The 18,405-nt window shown below is 40.6% G+C and overlaps 1 protein-coding gene across 1 annotated transcript; it reads left to right on the forward strand.

Moving 5' to 3' along the window:
* Nucleotides 1-5,131: 5,131 nt before the first annotated feature.
* Nucleotides 5,132-18,405, forward strand: tmem110l (transmembrane protein 110, like; the record flags this gene model as incomplete). The annotated part of the gene is made up of 8 exons (XM_079262806.1): nt 5,132-5,312; nt 8,482-8,530; nt 8,721-8,816; nt 8,901-9,022; nt 13,097-13,209; nt 13,887-13,970; nt 14,048-14,173; nt 17,394-18,405. The coding sequence occupies 8 exons, from the start codon at nt 5,132-5,134 to the stop codon at nt 17,517-17,519; spliced, it is 897 nt and encodes a 298-aa protein (XP_079118932.1). The 3' UTR covers nt 17,520-18,405.

An 18,405-nucleotide genomic window follows, 5' to 3' on the forward strand; every position in this document is an offset into this window, starting at 1 on the left:
GATTTTTTATGTAGAGCTACTGAATATGACATTTTAAATTTTGTTTTTGGCTTAAATACTTATTTTTTCAAACTTTTGCCAACTTTTCACTCTTTTCATGAGCAGAAATTACATATTAATTAGGATCATTAAATAGTTTTTCTGTCAGTATCATTCCGACATAATGACGTTTGTCGGCTATTATTATTGTTGTTATTATTTTTATTATTATTAGTAGTAGTAGTAGTAGTAGTTTTTAAACTAAAACAAAAGTGTGCATTTCACCATTTTTGGTTGTTTGTTGTTTAAAACCATTAGTCTGTTGTTGTTGTTTTTTTTTTGTTTTTTGTTTTTTTATAACGACGCGGTCATGCGCAGTAGAGATTTTATGTGAAAACTTGTAACGGGAAGTTCAGAGCTTTGTTTACAGTTTCCCATCTGATTCATAAACACTCAAAGGAGACGCATGAAAGACAGGAGGGGAAGCGCTCGCGCTGTAGGAACAGATGGTTGGAGCGTGCGCTGCTTGTGTCCCATTAATCTGCCTGCATGAGAAGAGGCTTTTCCGAGCGCGCGGCTGAAAGGATTAGCCCCTGTCTCCTTGTGCGCACACACACATACACGCACGCGCGCGCGCGGACACGTGCCCGCAGCCATATGTGCAGCAGGGGGTCATTTGTTTCGTTTGTTTTGGCCACATTGTTAATGAAGCTGATTGTTCATCCAACATTTCAGCATTTCATGATGATGACGTCCTCCAGCAAACTTCCGGAGACGTTTGTGAGGATAAATAAAGGCTTTTGTTTACATTTGTCTTTTTTAATGGTTGATTAAACATCCAAACTAGAATAAGGACATTAAAGGCACCATGCAACCACTTTTTTTTTTTTTTTTTTTTAACTTTATTCCATCTCTTTTAGCTGATTTTGACATTTGGTTGTTTGGATTTGCAGATATTGTTTTATTCTTTTGGGTTCCTTTGATTGTTTTTTGGGCCATTGTGTGTCTCTTTTTGTTTGTTTGATATTTCTCCGTGTGTTTTGTGGTCCACTTTTTAATTATTTTACTTCATTTCATTTCATTATGTCATTTTCTGTTATTTTTGTTTGTTGTTCTGTCTTTTCTAACTCATCTTGTGACATGTTCAGGTCTTATCTGGATATCTGACAACTCTTAGGGCCATGAATGACCTAATAACAAGTTAATAATTGGTTTTCCTTTAAACTAAACAATTAATATATTACCATACTCAAATAATTTTACACGTTTGCATTTATTGTATCTTTATAGGTACATTAGTGTCTTATTTCAGTTGTTTGCCTTTGTTGTGTTTAGTTCTGTGAACTGCAGTCTTATTGTCTTGTGTCTCTGATAGTTTTGTGTAACATCTATCTTATTACGCAATATTTTGATGACATAATCTTGCATCAATGATTCAAAATCTTTTTGTGTTATTTTGTAACCCGCAGTCTTATTATTTTACATTTCTGCTTTGCATAACATTTATTTGCCTTTTTTTAATATATTTTTGATGTTGCGTTGATTTAGCAGACCCAATTTCTTTATTTGACATAAATTTAAATAACTTTCAGTTTAGATGTTTGTGTGGGTGTTGTGTGTCTTTGAGGGAATATTAGACTGCTTGGACCACTGAACCTGGGTCTGCTCAGGTCTAAATTCTTCAAAGTTATTTAACAGCTAATAAACCCTTTAGTTTGAATTTAGTCTGTGTTTACTTATATTATTATTCAAGCTTCAAGTAATGTTTATATGGACTTCTTACATGTTTTCTACCCAACTATATAAGCGTTTTTGTTTGACAGATCCATGTTTGATGAATGTAAAACTGATGTTGGAAACGGTCATCTTGGAAGTTTGTTGCGTGTAAACAGCACAACAAACTAAGTAAATTTGAGTTTGGTTGATTATATCTCCCCTTTAATGTTGCTGAAAAGCCTGATTAGTCACCTTTACAAAAAGGTATAACTTGAAAGGATCATGTTTCTGTGAAATGATTAATGTACCTAAATGTGGGGATGTAACTCCCAGAAATGTGTCAAAACACCTGCGATATTATCCTGTTGGAGTTAACTCCTCTTCTGAAAATCAAATGCTACCAGGTGCATGTCAGTCAGGATGTCTGAGACCTAACAGTGTCTGGGACTTAACTCCATCCTCCAGGATGACAACGCTCCGCTACACAGAGGCAGGATCATCACAGAGAACCTCCAGAGTTTCAGAGTGGAATGACCTGCCGTGGCCCCAATTAAATTGATTGTGGGATCAGCTTGGGGCGCGTTTCATGGTAAATTGACCAACACAATGGTGATAGACTGGCTGACCTTCAGCAGTTTCTGGTCAGGGAAAATGTTACACAGCAAAATGTGACCAGGGGAACAGCATGAGGAGGAGGTGCAGAGCTGTTGTGGCTGCAGAAAGAAAGAAAGAAAGAAAGAGTGAACGTTCACTATGTTGGTATCCATAAGTTTTCCTCTGCTTGTTACTGAGGGGAGTGAAATCATTCAAACCACCAAGAGATTAAAAAATAAGAGTGGATTTTGTTTTGGGAGCGCTGCTCACATATTCAGCTGTCATTCAAAACTATCCTTACAAGTTCAACTTTGTTGTAAAGGTGACTAATCAGGCTTTCCAACCCCAAAGAGGAGAAAATAAAACCAAAAACAAAAGTGAACTTTTTGTGCTGCGTTTCTAAAGCTGACACTTTCTGCATACTGTTTTACAACACTGGCATTGAACATTAAACGTTTCAGCTGCTTCGACCTCACGTGATGCAGCGATTTACCTGCAAACTGGTCGCGCGCGTCACCTACTGACACGAGCAACACGCGCAGCCCTGGCCCGGCCTCGCGCACGTCCAAAACATTCTTCTGATGCCTGAGATAAACAGAACTTGGTCAAGTTAACCGAGAATAAACCACAAGTTTGTTGCTCTGTTTTTCAAAATAATACGGTGGGAAATTTATGTATTTATTTTATTAAATCATTTAGGTTTCTACCTTTTTTTTTTGGGATTGATTTTAAGTTTATTATTGGTTTGTATATATTGGCATTTTAGTGTTGTAGCATTGTTTTTGTTTTATCATGTGCAGCACTTTGGAAACTGTTTACATTTATAAAATGTGCTATATAAATAAAGTGGATCGGATTGGAAATTTATGATAAATGTTGGAGATAATCTCCAAATACAAATATGTACGTTTAAAAAAAACCCGAAAAAACTCAGCCCGAAAATTCATACAAAATAATGTGCTTTTTAGTATCAACAGGCGAGATATTTATGTAAATACCATGTCTCCTAAACAAAACGGCAGATTTAGAGCCTGATATTGGGTCTACTTTTAATGGTGTTGCAGAGATATTAATTAAAAGTACGTTAAAATTCACTATACACATTTTCAAATACCTTCACAGACTGATTGCAAAGTGAAAAACAGTGTACCTTTACACTCTATATTCTGAGCCTTGTGATTGTGCCAGTCATTAACATGTCATTTAATCTGAATTAAAGATAATACAGTTTAGATAACACATAATATTTGATTGGACTCTTTAAGAGTCTGTATTTTTTTCTTCAGTACTTGACTTTGGTCTATTTACCATAAGTTTAGTTGGCTTAATAAACCCTACTTTGTATTTCCCACTATAAATGTGGCTCCAACAGTTTCTAAACAGGGCAGACAGACAGAGTCTTCAGAAACTAGGTCACACTTTGGCTTAAGAAGGCAGACAAAATAATGCTTTAAATAACTTTTTTAAATAACTTTAACATTATGCTTTAAACTTTCTTTTGTGATAAAGTTTATGGTAAAATTAGGCTTAGGTGGCTCTAAGCCAGGGGTGGCTAACTTCAGTCCCCGAGGGCCACAGTCCTGCAGATGTTAGGGCTTTCCCTGCTGCAACACACCTGACTCAGATCAATGAGTAATTTGCAGCGTTTGATGTCAAGCTCTGCATTGGTCGGATAATTAAGTCTGATGTGTGTCAGGTGTGTTGTAGCAGAGAAACTCCTAACATTTGCAGGACTGTGGCCCTCGAGAACCAGAGTTACCTACCCCTGCTCTGAGACATTTCTTTAGGGTTGCTGCTGTAAATGTTGGTCGATGGTGGATGTGCCTTTATGGACTGATAACTTCTCAAGGTTTTTCTTTGTCCTCTTTATTCACTGTGAATAAACATTTAATAGTTGTCCCATTAAACTGGCCTGTTGCTTCTCACTATGTTGGCTTAGAGCTGTGGTTCTTTTAACCCCCCTGCCTCCAACCCAAACAGGTTGAAGTGGTCTGCTTTCCTTTTGGTAAAATAAACTATTTTCATCACTTAGCTGTGTAAAATCATTATTTTGACAATGCAAACTCCACACAGAAAGACCACCATTCAAGCCTCCCCCCAGCTGAGGATTGAACCAGTGACTTTTTTTCCTTTAGTTATCCTTTTTAAGAGAAAAATGCAAATGAAATTAACCATTTTCTTAAAATGTTTTATCTCCTTTGAACCTTTAGTAATTAAAACAATGAATTGCATTAAAAAAAAGTTCTCTGCAGTAATGTAGACTCTAAATGGGACAGTGTAAACCTAAAAAAAATCTTGCCACCTGTACAAGGCTGGATTATCCAGTGGGCGATGTGGGCCCACTTGGTATGTTGCTATTGGTACCACTGGCTGAAATATGTTAGAAATGTCCTTTCACAGTGTACCTTTCCCAATTTTCACAAGGTTGTGGTGGGACAGGGGGCCCCTGGTACACTCTGGGCCCAGGGACCGGTCCAGTTTTAATCCGGCCCTGCACCTGGAGGGTTGTAATGTAGGTTAATCCCTGCTGCTCATGCCAAACCTTCCTTTTATTTTGAAAGCATAAATCGGAAGCGAAACTTCCTGTTTCGCCTGCTTAACGCGCCGTGTTTTCTTTATTATGAGAATGGATGTTGAGTCAGATAATCGATTGTTTTGTTTTCTTTGGTATCACGAGATGTAGCCACTGGAAACAGGAAGGGAAAACTTTGCCTTAAATCGATACCTGGGGGGAAAATCTTTGATAATTCCGCGAACAGAAAAGCGAAGCCCCTTGTTTTCCTCCCCTCCACTGTGGAAAGGCTCCTTTTGTCTGTGGTGTTTTTGTCGTGTCAACATGGAAATGGACATGTACGGGTACGGCGGGGTCTTCTTGGTGAAACGACTCTTGGACAATGAAGTGACCAACATGTCTGACATCAACAAGGCGAGTCCGCACGGCTGCGACAACGGAGCTCTGACCGACAGGTTCGGCGTGCTGATCCAGGGACTCCTGGCCATCGTCGCCTTCAGCACGCTGATGTGTGAGTATGGCTTCTGTCATCGCTCTTCAGAAAATCTCTTCTATGTTTAATTTATCCAGCACAAAGTCCGCAAAACTCTTATAAAACGAGTCCACGTGGCGTTTTCTTGGCTTTTGTTTTCGCATAGAAAATGCAGCTTTTCGGCTTCTAGTCAACACAGATTGCGCAGCAGTAGCAGCATATGTTAAGTATTTATAAAATATATTTTTCATTCATAATATATTTGCTGCATTGACCATAAAAAGCCAAACTACAGTCAGTCTGTTAGTCTCTAAACGCAGATAGAAAAAAATATTTGGTTATTTCTGCAGATATGGGACCATATGACGTGTCCTCACATAACTATAGACTGGCCTGCGTGCTAAACTTTGGGCCCCTAAGTAAGGCCCTCCTCATGAACATTAGGGCCAAGTCCAGTCTTTTTTTTTATTTCCTAAATTTAGCAGTGCCAAAAGTGGCATATTAGGCTCAGAAATGTGTGTGTTGTCCAGAAAGTTATGTTTGAATGATTTTAATATTAATATAGCTTTATATGGTTGCTGGTGGTAACTATATGTTTGGTGTTTCTTATTAACATAATTTATGCCTTATATTAGATTAAATCAAGTCTAATCCCATTTGTTCCTTTTATTCCCACCATTTTGCAGAGTTTAGATGTCCGGGGCCTTTTTGATAGCTTCATGACCACTGTTCCAAAAATTATATAAGCTATCACTGATGGGAAGGAGAATAGTTGGGATCAGGCTTGTGTTTATGTTATTTTCACGAATTGTAGTTATTTTTCACAATGTTTTCAGTTTAAGAGCTAAACCCAATCCTTGGAGTGAACCATGGTGTGGATTCATTCAGCCCAAACAATACCCATTGACGACTGGAAAACTTGTGATTTTGTGGCAGCTGACTTGGAGAATGTTGAGCATCTTACCAGTTTTGGTGCCACTGGCAGTGTTTTCTATTTCTGCAGCTAAAAAACAGAACAATTATGCTCTAAAAACTGCAGCAACTTTATTCATAGGAACTCATTAGTTTTCACAAATCATCTGTTTAATGATGTCTTGGATACTTTCATTTATTCCTCAAATCTGTGTTGACACAGACACACGTGTCAACAGTAATTTGTGTGTAAATTAAAAGCTCAATGCAGTGTTGATGATTTCATCATCTAATCAAGCAGTTTAAGACTTTGTAGACAAATCTTAGAGATGATAAGATGTGAAAAACAATGACAGGCTTGAAGAGGAGGGGGTGAGATCAATGAGCTCTAACCTCCATCTGCTAATATTTACTCTGCATTATGTACATGCAGCAGAGCATTAAGAGCTCTTTGAGTATGATCGCAGTGGCGGTATGTCAAGTCACTATTCATCGCCTCTTATTTATGTCCCTCAAAGCTACTTTAGTGACTTTCTTCACTGACTTTCCTTTTTAGTTTGTAATACATAATCTGGAAAAATGATGGATCTTTATGATGCTGCAAGAAAAAAGTTTGAAATACCAGAATTTCTTTTATATCTTGCAAAAATGTTTTCAGATCTTCATCCAAGTCACCGTTCTGGACAAACATACCTGATTAATTAAATTTAGGTGGATATGAACCATATTTCTATTCTATTAAACTTTATAAGACCATAGATGATGCACTATTTAAAGGCTCAAAAAGCTTTTAAAATGGACACAAGTATTGAGAGGTTTCAGTATGAAAACCACTTATATTTTTACCAGGATGCCTTTTTGGCAAAGTTCAGTTGAACCTACAGCATTAAAACCTTACGACCAATTGGGAAGCACGGAGGAGGGAGACTCATGGTCCATGACTACTTTTCTATTTCAGGCTATTTTAATGTGTCAATCTGTCTTAAAGCAGAAGTTTATTGCATCTGAACTGTAGAGGATGTAAGAAGAGGATGACCAACTAGTTTAGGAAGCTAACCTAAGCTCAGTTTTCTATAAATAAGGCAGAATTTGACAAGATATGGGTCATTGTGTCTTTAAATTTACTAATGAATAAATATTTAACTGATACACAACAAATAATCCCAACATTCTGGTCTGTTAGATAAATGAATATTTAATTAGCGCTGGTGGAGAAAAATCACAGGAATACAAAGGAAATAAGTTTTTATGGGCTGAGAAAGGCAGAGTATTAAAAGATATTTCAACTTTAAAAAAAAAAAAGTTAGCTCGTCAGTATAGGTTTAGTAGTTAAGAACTTCATCAATATGCATTTGTAAAGCAGCAACTAAAAGGGTTTTTTAAAAACAGAAAACAGAAGAAAAATTCCTGTTTGGAATGACGAAGCCACATTCCTGACAATGCTGTGACATGAACAGAGATGAGCCTCCATCATTCTGTGGGCCATGGATGTTTTTGTTGGGGGAAAAAAAGTCTTCTTTAGTTTTCAAATCCTAAAATCAGCTCCAGGAAACCTCTGACTGAGGTTAAGAGGTTCTACAGGCTGCTAAATTCAAGAGTTGGTTTACATTTCCCATCCTGCAATGAGGAATGATTATGTAGAATAAAACTTTGGTGATTTAAAAGTTAGGAACTGTTGAAACAGCACTTGTAGAAGCTAAAGGTTAAAGATAAATAGTTTATTTTGGTGATCCTGAGAAGCATGTTGGGTAACTTTCAAAGCAGCTGTTGGGACATTTGTTCTGATCCGTGTCAGAACTTCTCTCCTTCCACCACTTATTGCTCTTTTCTTAATCTTTCACAATTCAGGCTTTGATTTGGACAAATTTAGATTATAAAAGCAATCCAAGTTTTCAGCTGATGACTTTGAATAGTTTTGCATTTATAATGGCATCTATTTAACATAAATATATCAAGACAATGAAACTTGTTCAAATTGAATGCACCATTAAAAACCAGTCTAATAAAAGTTGGAGGGAAAGTTGTTTGTTACGTCTTCCTGTTTTCACATTACCTGACCTTGCAAGATGGTGAGATTGTGGGGCCTGTTCATGTTGAATCTGGCAGGGAGAAGTGAAGTATTTTGGCAGAATGAAACCAGGATGATAAGTCTGTGTTGCGTTTGAGCTCTGTCCCCTGATGCTCTGTAGAAAAATTAGATTGCTTTTGGAGGTCAAAGAAGCTGTTTCATGTGATTGTTTTGTCCTTTTAAAACTCTGTCAAAGATGAATTGGTTCTACTTTCCTTTTGTTTGCAGTGAAGAGGTTCCGGGAGCCTGCAGGGATCCGACGACCATGGAGGATCTGGTGAGAAAACGAGCTTCTGTCTACCCTCTCCTGCACTTTCAACTAAATCTATGTTAGTATCAGAAAGCAATTAATCTGTTCTGATTTCTTGAACTATAGTGCATAGAAAGACCTTTTTTTCAAGATAAACAACACAATAGGATAAAAAATAAATCAAAAGTATTTACTGATTGCCTCCTGTCATTGTCAGGTTTTTTGACACGTCCAAACAGGCCATTGGTGCTTTGTTTATCCACTTTGCCAATGTCTTCCTATCAACACTCACCAAAGAAGACCCATGCTCTCTGTGAGGTTTTTTTTAAATTTTTCATTAAAGAATGAAAGGCATTCAAAATCAATGTTTTAATGATGTCTTTTTGTTTGACCAAAGGTATTTGATGAATTTCCTGCTGGATGCCACACTGGGGATGTTGGTCATCTGGCTGGCTGTGAAGTTGGTGTCCAGGCTGGTGGAGTACAAGCAATGGACCCTGCTTGTATTTGGTGAATATGGTGAGTCTATTTATAGTTAAAAAGATTTTTTAAAAAAACAACAAAAAAAAAAAACATGACATGATGATGTGGAGTTGTAGTTGGAACAAAGGTCGAAAGTGTAGTTCTTGTGTCTACCACAAGAGGGCGTTGTAGTTCCATAATGGACAGGGAATGTAGCCAGCATTTCCAGCTGCAGTGGCGTCTGGAAAATATCCTCTGTGGCCTCATATTAATTCCAAGTCAATTAATACAGTTCAGTTCCTTTGCAGTTGTGTTTTGCATTACGTACCTCCATCACGTATTGGAATTTTTTTTTTTGTATTGAACCAAGCTGTGGGGCTGGTTACGTCTACTGTAAGGTAACCCTTTAATTGCCACATAAATGTGTTGAGTCGTCATTAGAATAATGTGAACTTTCTGCATCTAGGTCTAATCTGAAGCGATGATCATATGTTGGTTTGCTTTTTTTCCCCTCCCTGTCCCTATTCATCTACGTCTAGCTGTTAATTTAGCTTCCTACTTCCTGCCTTAATGACAGACTTGTCTTCTTTTGTTGTGGCAAGACACCTGTGACAGAAAACCTGTTGGAAAGAGGCGAGGAAGAAACTTTATATACTCTGCATAAAGCTCTCAGACAGCACACTGTCTTTTTCATACTGTACTTCCGTAATTATGGCATGAGTAATCAAACTTTAGGTAAAATATAAAATGTTGGTTTGTTACAGTAGAATTCTGTCTAAAATTATAAATAAAAGCAATATAGAGAGATTTTCAAATCCATCCATCCATCCATCCATCTTCTGCCGCTTATCCGGGGTCGGGTCGCGGGGGCAGCAGCCTAAGCCTAAGCCCAGACTTCCCTCTCCCCAGCCACATTTGCCAACTCTATGGGGGGGATCCCGAGGCGTTCCCAGGCCAGCCGAGAGATATAATCCCTCCAGCGTGTCCTGGGTCTTCCCCGGGGTCTCCTCCCAGAGGGACGTGCCTGGAACAGCCCAGTCTGCCAATCCAGCGGTACTGCCCCTGATGTCCACACAATGCTGCAGAGGCGTGTCAGCCAGGACAGCCCCACAGCATCCAGAGCCTTAAGGAACTCCGGGCGGATCTCATCCACCCCCGGGACCTGCCGCCAAGGAGCTTTTTGACCACCTCAGCGACTTCAGCCCCAGAGATAGGAGAGTCCACCCCTGAGTCTGCCAGCTCTGCTTCCTCATCGGAAGACGTGTTGGTAGGATTGAGGAGGTCTTCGAAGTATTCCTTCCACCGACCCACTATGTCCCGAGTTGAGGTCAGCAGCTCCCCACCTCCACTGTACACAGTATTGATGGAGCACTGCTTCCCCCTCCTGAGCCGCCGGATGGTGGACCAGAATCTCCTCGAAGCCGTCCGGAAGTCTTTCTCCATGGCCTCGCCGAACTCCTCCCATGCCCGAGTTTTTGCCTCTGCAACAGTCGAAGCCGCATGCCGCTTAGCCCGCCGGTAACCATCAGCTGCCTCCAGAGTCCCACAGGCCAAGAAGGCCCGATAGGACTCCTTCTTCAGCTTGACGGCATCCCTCACTGTTGGTGTCCACCAACGAGTCCTGGGATTACCGCCACGACAGGCACCAACGACCTTACAGCCACAGCTCCGGCCGGCCGCCTCAGCAATAGAGGCACGGAACACAGCCCATTCGGACTCAATGTCCCCCGCCTCACTCGGGACATGGTTGAAGCTCTGCTGAAGGTGGGAGTTGAAGCTCGCTCTGACGGGGGACTCAGCCAGAAGTTCCCAGCAGACCCTCACAACACGTTTGGGTCTGCCAGATCTGACGGGCCTCCTCCCCCACCACCTGAGCCAACTCACCACCAGGTGGTGATCAGTTGACAGCTCCGCCCCCCTCTTCACCTGAGTGTCCAAGGCATGTGGCCACAGGTCCGACGATACGACTACAAAATCGATCATCGAACTGCGGCCCAGGGAATCCTGATGCCAGGTGTACATATGGACACTCTTATGTTGGAACATGGTGTTCGTTATGGACAATCCATGACGAGCACAGAAGTCCAATAACAAAACACCATTTGGGTTCAGAGGGGGGGGACCATGCCTCCCAATCACTCCCCTCCAGGTCTCACTGTCATTGCCCACGTGAGCATTGAAGTCCCCCAGCAGAACAATGGAGTCCCCAGAAGGAGCACCCTCCAGCACTCCCTCCAAGGACTCCAGAAAGGGTGGGTACTCTGAACTGCTGTTCCGTGCATAAGCACAGACAACAGTCAGGACCCGTCCCCCCACCCGGAGGCGGAGGGAAACTACCCTTTCATCCACCGGGGTAAACCCCAACGTGCAGGCACCAAGCTGGGGGCTGATGAGAATGCCCACACCTCCTCGGCGCCTCCCACCATGAGCAACTCCAGAGTGGAAGAAAGTCCAGCCCCTTTCGAGGGTACTGGTTCCAGAGCCCAAGCCATGCATCGAGGTGAGTCCAACTATATCTAGCCGGAACCGCTCAACCTCGCGCACAAGCTCAGGCTCCTTCCTCACCAGAGAGGTGACGTTCCACGTCCCTAGAGCCAGCTTCTGCAGCCGGGGATCGGACCGCCAGGGTCCCCGCCCCTTGCTGCCGCCCAGCTCACACTGCACAAATGTCTAAAACTGACCTCTACGATGACGACTAACCTGGGCATGAATGTTCCCTAGCCCGGACGCGGGTTACCGGGACCACCCTCTGGAGCCAGGCCTGGAGGTGGGGTACGAGAGCGAGCGTCTGGTGGCCGGGCCTTCGCCCATGGGGCCCGGTCGGGCTCAGCCCGAAAGGGTTACATGGGTCCCACCTCCCGTGGGCTCACCATCTGCGGGAGGAGCCGTAGGGGTCGGGTGCAGTGTGAGATTTTCAAATCGTTGCAAGCAATATTTTAATCACAGTAGAGCATAGAAAGAGATACCTTTTTACTTTTTATTGGAAAAATAACAATTTAATGGCTGCCACACATAAAATCTTGGGATTCAGGAACAAAATGCTGCAAAACTATAGAGACAACATGGGAGAAAAGTGAAGTGGGTTTCTTACATACGTCCCTAACATTAATTAAATCAGTATCACAAAATAACTTAATATCCAAGATATACAAAGCCATCCAAAAATTTAGACAAATCAACACTGAATACATAAAGATGAGATGGGAAAGCAATGTCCAGATTCCAAATGAAAGTTGGGAAAGAATTTGTAAAATACAATGGTGTTCTGGATCCAACTGGATCCAACACATGGCGGGAATTTTGTTGGAAGAATATGATCAGGTTGTTTATCCCGCCTACTCAAAAAAAGCACCAGGGTTGTGGAGATACATGTTGGAGACTCTGTGGATGTTCAGGGGAAACCACTACCATATCCTCTGGGACTGTACTGTAAAATAGTTTGTAACTTTGAAAATGTATACTTGGCTAATATAAACGCAACAGATTGGAGAAACGGGGATAAGAAGCCGTGGATTCTCCCTGCTCCAAGTAAGAAAGTCATAACCAGAAAATGTCTAAAACCGAACCCTCCAACTATTGAAGAATGGATCAATATTACACAGGAAATTTACATGATGGAAAAATTGTCGCTCATCCTGAGATTCCAGAGAGACTCTTTTTGTAACATCTGGTCAAAATGGACAGAATATGTGAAACCCATAAGATCGGACTTTATATAACAATTTATGGTGCTATGGTCTTTACTTTTTGTATTTACTTTTCAACGGTACTCTTCCTATTTTTATTTAAATCTTTTTTTGTTTTCGTTGTTTACTGTTCTGTAACTAAAAAAAAAAGTCCAATTAAAATGAAACTAAAAAAAAAAAAAAAGCTGCAAAACTAAACTTAAAAAAAAGAAAAGGAACCTTTTGTAATTATTTAGGTTCATTGCCAACATGCCAGCAACGCAGTTTTAAAAAGAGCACCTCAGAGAGGTAGAGTCTCTCAGAGGTATCTGTAGTTGTATTGTATTGCAATCTTTAAAAACATCTGCAAATTGTGGATCAATTTCTAAACAATTTGCCTTCATTTAGTTAGAAAGCTGCAGAGTTTTTTAAGGAATGACAAATGACGTGATTGTTTTTCCATCAGGTGACCCTCCCCAGGCAGCAGCATGGCTGGGTCAGTGTGGCGTATACCTGCTCATCATGGTGTTAGAAAAAGGCGTGATCAGCTTGGTGCTGCTGGTCCCTGGATGGTCCAAAGTAAGAAGAATGACGTATATATTTTTAAACAAGTAAATAATAAAAATGGGTGGGACTTACTGATTAGTTTTGCAGTCCTATAATGTTTCAGCAGTAATTACTTTTATCAGTGAGCTTCAGTCCTTTGTTTTTTCACTTCGTCCTTCAGCTGAGAGACACAGCAGAGCACCCTGCTTTTATTTAGAAAGTTGGCTTTGTCAGGTCTGGAATTTGCTCTCATCCCTTCAGCCACGATCTCAAAGCGACTCAAGGCTGTGACTCATTCAGTGTGATTGCCCCACCCTGAGACTGGATCCTGACTTTAGTCAGTTCAAACGCTTCGGCTCTGCTCTGTATGCCATTTGAAATTCTCTGAGATCCACATGAGATCAAAAGCATCGAGGCTCCAGAAATAATAAACAAGCTAAATGGTGTCAAATGAGTTAACTTTTGATTCTAATAAAAACATTGAGGCAGTTTTAGTATATTTTTTTTGAGCAACGGTTTATTTGCATGACCTATAGGTCATGTTTGTGAGTTCTAATCAGCCTTACCATAGCAACACGGGCTGTTCATGGGGATGAAAATGTGACAGTTTTATTTAGATTTTTTTTAAAAATAAATTCTAGTTATACTGTTACTGCCAGTGACTTTCTCAGATTTCAGTCGGCTGAATGTGTTGTCATCTTCTGTTAAAGCTGCAGGAGGTGTTGCTGAGCTACATCGCTAACCCTCAGCTGGAGCTGGCGCTGGTCATGCTCATCGTGCCCTTCATAGTCAACGTAAGTTTTACCTTTTATGATGAAAGAGCTTTCTTTGGTGAAAAACACTCATCTTGTTCTTCTGGCTCCTCCTGCAGTCCATCATGTTCTGGGTGGTGGACAGCCTGATGATGAGGAAATACAAGACGATGAAGAGCTTGGATGACTCTTGTGACAGCTCATCAAAGAAAGCTGACTCTCTGGAGTCAGGCGAGGAGTCAAGGGTAAGAATAACAAACGATTGATGGACTTTGTGTGTTTTCCAAATGTTCAGTGTTTTAGTTGAGCATAAAAATGTCTGCAGCTTCAACAGAACTTGCCCAGCTTAAACATGTGTTGCATTTCATTCACTGCATCTGCTGCCCGCCCTGCAGACATCCTGCCATACACACACCTCTGTTGGAAGCTTTACACATGTATAAAAAGCGTTGTTTGGATGCCAAGAAACAAGGTGATCTCACATGGATAAATGAAGTAAATGACTGGTGAATATGTTTTATTCCTCGCTGCATGTTTACCTACTAATTCTTTTTGTTATTTAATTATTCATCTATTTCATCTTGTTAAATATGATAAAACCATAAACTCTGACAGATCACTGTAGTTTTATGGTCTTGCCTCCTCCTGTTGAAATGCAGCAAACGTCCTGTTTCAACTAAGGCTCCAGCTCAGGATGGGATGTATTTCTTTTTGTATTTTCACAGACAAAAACTGGAAATGGAACCAGACTGGTACCAGAATATCTGGGACCAGTCTTACTGATCTGACCCTAAAGAGTAAAATCGGACGCCTTAGAATCAAATGATTGGTGGAGGAATCATCTATTGGCTAATGACAACAAAGCGGGAAACCACCAGGATTACATACACTGAGGACTTTTTTGTTGTTTCATGAACAAAGGATACAAACTGCTGGACGTCCACCATTCTTGTCCTTTCTTATGGTGTCGTTTTATTTTTTTGTTTTTAATGAGAACATTGCACCACAATATTACTTGGCTGATGCATCCAGCCATGCTATCCATCTTTAAGCTATGGTCAGCTCTCAGAGAACAACAGAAATCAGGCTTTACCAAACCATCCTGTCCCGAGCTTGACCCCTTGTTGGAAATGGGACTAAAGGGTCCTGGGCTGGGGTTAAAACTTGGGTTGACTACTTCGGGGAGCCTCTGTAAATGACGTAGCCGCTCAACCAGTTAAGCTGCACAGTGACTACATTTAATTTCCCTTCATTTAATAAATATTCCCCTTCCTGTTCCGGTTCAGTCTCTGCTGCTTGTACAGTTGCTATGGCTACAAGGTTATGCATATATTGCAACCTTAGTGGGAGGGGCTTTGGAGGGAGTGCTTAGGCACAGCAGAGAGGGAGGGGAAGTGGACCTGCAGGTTTTACTCATTCGCTTCATCATTTTTATTGGCCACCAGACAGACAGACGGACAGAAGGTTAATTAATGAAAAATGTTCCCACTAATTAGAGAAAATAGAAACATGTTTGCACTTTGGTGATGGATTTCCAATGTGGCCATGCTTGGTATCAGCTGCACCTGTTTTCATGATTTCAGCCCACCGTGCACACACATCATGCAGAGTTTGACATAGTGACGATCACATGGGTTTAATTTAAGAAACAAGGACTCCGCCTGTTCCTCTGCTCCTTCTTGATTTGCTTGTGTTGGGAGATTAATGATTTCTATTTTCTTCAGCGGACAATATCTCCTGTTTTTGTTCTCTTGCCAGGTCTACCCTGCTGTGGTTTAAGAGGTGCTCAATCTGTTTGAAAATTCTCTCATTTGTGAAAATAAATGGATTTTCACTTTACTGTAAACAATGCAGTAATAGAGAGAAATATGATGATGATAATGACAATGATGATGATTTGCTACAAATGTCCTGAGTTAGATTAAAATTACTGACATGGTGGTTCCAGCAGACACCACTTAGGTTCCCAAACTTTGTGTGTTTTGGTCTGATTGTGGTTGACGGTCTTATAAAAGGCCTTTTTGTAATTGAAGAAGTCTGTGGAACAGCTGCCTCCACACAATACTCCGCGTCATTTAGTTTTATCTCCAAGGAAATGATTGAACTCAGAATTTGCTGCGAATGACTGTCGGGTTGCGTGACCCTCACAAGCAATTAGATTACAGTGTTTACTCCCCCCCCCCTCCCTCTCTCTCTTTCTTGTGGACATCTGCCAGGCAGCCAATAAATCAAGCCTTCATCCCAGGAATAAAAGTGACATTTAGGCTTCATTTCCATGCTCTGATGTTATGGAAAGCAGAGTAGAGTGGAGGAGGACTGCAGATAAGAGGCCATTGATTTGGATGAGGTCTTTTCTGGGGGTGGAAACCAAAGCTGTTTTTGTGGTCACTAGTACTTTTTCTGAAACAAAGGTTACAGTGCAAATAATTAGATTTTGTTAAATGTCTAAGAATTGTGAACACTAAAGTTAAGTATTTGGCTTTTATGATGAATTTCTTGGGTTCACTTTAATGTGATTCATCTCAGATACATCAGTTTATTGGATGCATAATAATTTGAGCCTTTTATTTACCACCACTAATACTCACTCAAATACCTAGATCAGCTTTAAAATGGGCTCTAAGTAGTATTATAGCCATTAGATGTTGCATGATTTCTTAAAATTCTCTCAACACAATGAAAAGTTCAGGTTTTTCTGTCAGCTGCTAAAAAGCAGAATTTTGCAACCTTGAGAAGAAGATAGATTTGACGAAAGTTTGTGATGTTGGAGGGTTAATGCTGCCCAGGTTACACAGTAGCAAAATATTATGAGAAATCTGAGAATTATTTGTCTATTTGTTGAATCAACTCACCACCCATCCATTGCAACAACATGGCGACTCTTGTTAGTTGTAAACAAACACTGCTAGTTCTGAGTTCTATTTTAAAAATAAAAAAGTTTGAATTTTCTTAAAAGCAAATTGCAAACCTTTCTACAACCAGAAAAGAATATGCTGTCCTTTTTTTTTTTTTTTTTTTTTTTAAACAAAAGCCTCTGCAAAGTGCAGCCAGGCGTCCAGCGTTTGCTTCATGAGCTTTTCCAGCAGAAAAGGAATTAATAGAAATATCAGGAAACTCGATTTGTGCGTTAACATCTTTCATCTGGTGATTTATTCTGAAGGTCACGAGGATCCCTGTAGGGGCCAACTGCCTTTAAGAAGTGGTGACAGAGAGATTTTCAGACTCAATTTTTGTATTTTAGTTATCACATTCTGCTTCAAGGTTGTCCTCACATCTTTTGCAAACCTAAATGGAAGTTTATAATCCTGCAAATATCTGCTCTTAGAGATTTAAATGCCTGCTGCTGGAAAGTCAATAAATAAGCACATTTTCCGTTTTTAGCCAGAATGCAAACTTATCTGTAGTTGTAATGATGTTACCGTACACTTCAAATATATTGACAGCTGAGAAAATCTCCTCTCTCAGGTGCTGCTGGGGAGCGAGACGGACACAGAGGAGGCTTCGGAGGGGGAAGAGGAGCCAGCTGATGTCGGAGCAGTCCACGTGCAGTATTCAGGTGGACCACTGCGACCGAGCTGGGTGATGGTGTAAACCCAGGTGACCTGAACTCCTACTCGCCCACCATCTCCCCACACACACACCGAGCTCTAAACAGTTGCATCCATATTTCCAACTAAAGGTCTAAATATCTCCCATCATGTAAAAGTCGTAGGAACAAACTGCCTTAGTTGCCTTTTGTGCAGTGAAGGTTTGGATTGGTGGATCTGTTGCATACATCATCATACATGTATACAAGCAAACATCAGAGTAACCGCTGAAGTCTGTGTGGAGAGGGATCATTTAGGAGTGTATCGCCTGCAGGGGAGGATAACAAACACTGACATGAAATCCGTCTTTGCACTCGGGGGACTTTTAGGAAGGACGTTGCTTTAAGGAAAGTCGTTTATTGTGTATCATATTCCAAAGGGGAGTGAGGGAATGAAGTATGCAGGTGTGTATGTGTGTATACAGTATAGATATATATAAGTGCTCTTCAAGTCTTATTCTGTCAAGTCTCGTCACTTCAGTCCCGCCTTGTTAATTAAGGTGTAGTTACATCCATTCCTGTGTGTTCTCCTTCTCCTAACTGCTCTCAGTTAGAGGGATGTTCAGTATTTTCTCTTTGTTTTAAACCACACACACATTTTTCAAGTCTTTAGTTGCGCCAGGCTACAATAAAAGAAAAATTTCAGTTCTTTGATTTTAAAATATTGTTTGGCTAACACTACGTTATTGAAATAGCACAGATATTGATCAGAAATGAGTTTTGATGAGGAATTATGTCATAAAATTGGGAAATGAGATGAAGCAGGATAGTTTTACTTTTATAAAATTAGATGCAAAGTGTGGAATAGGCAGCTTTGTGGTTGATTTAGGTTAGAAAAACACCCAGCAAGAGCTGGGCAGATAATGTCAGATTGGTCGCACATGCAGGTTT

This window comes from Telmatherina bonti (genome assembly GCF_933228915.1).
Source record: "Telmatherina bonti genome assembly, chromosome: 23".
NCBI lineage: Eukaryota > Metazoa > Chordata > Actinopteri > Atheriniformes > Telmatherinidae > Telmatherina > Telmatherina bonti.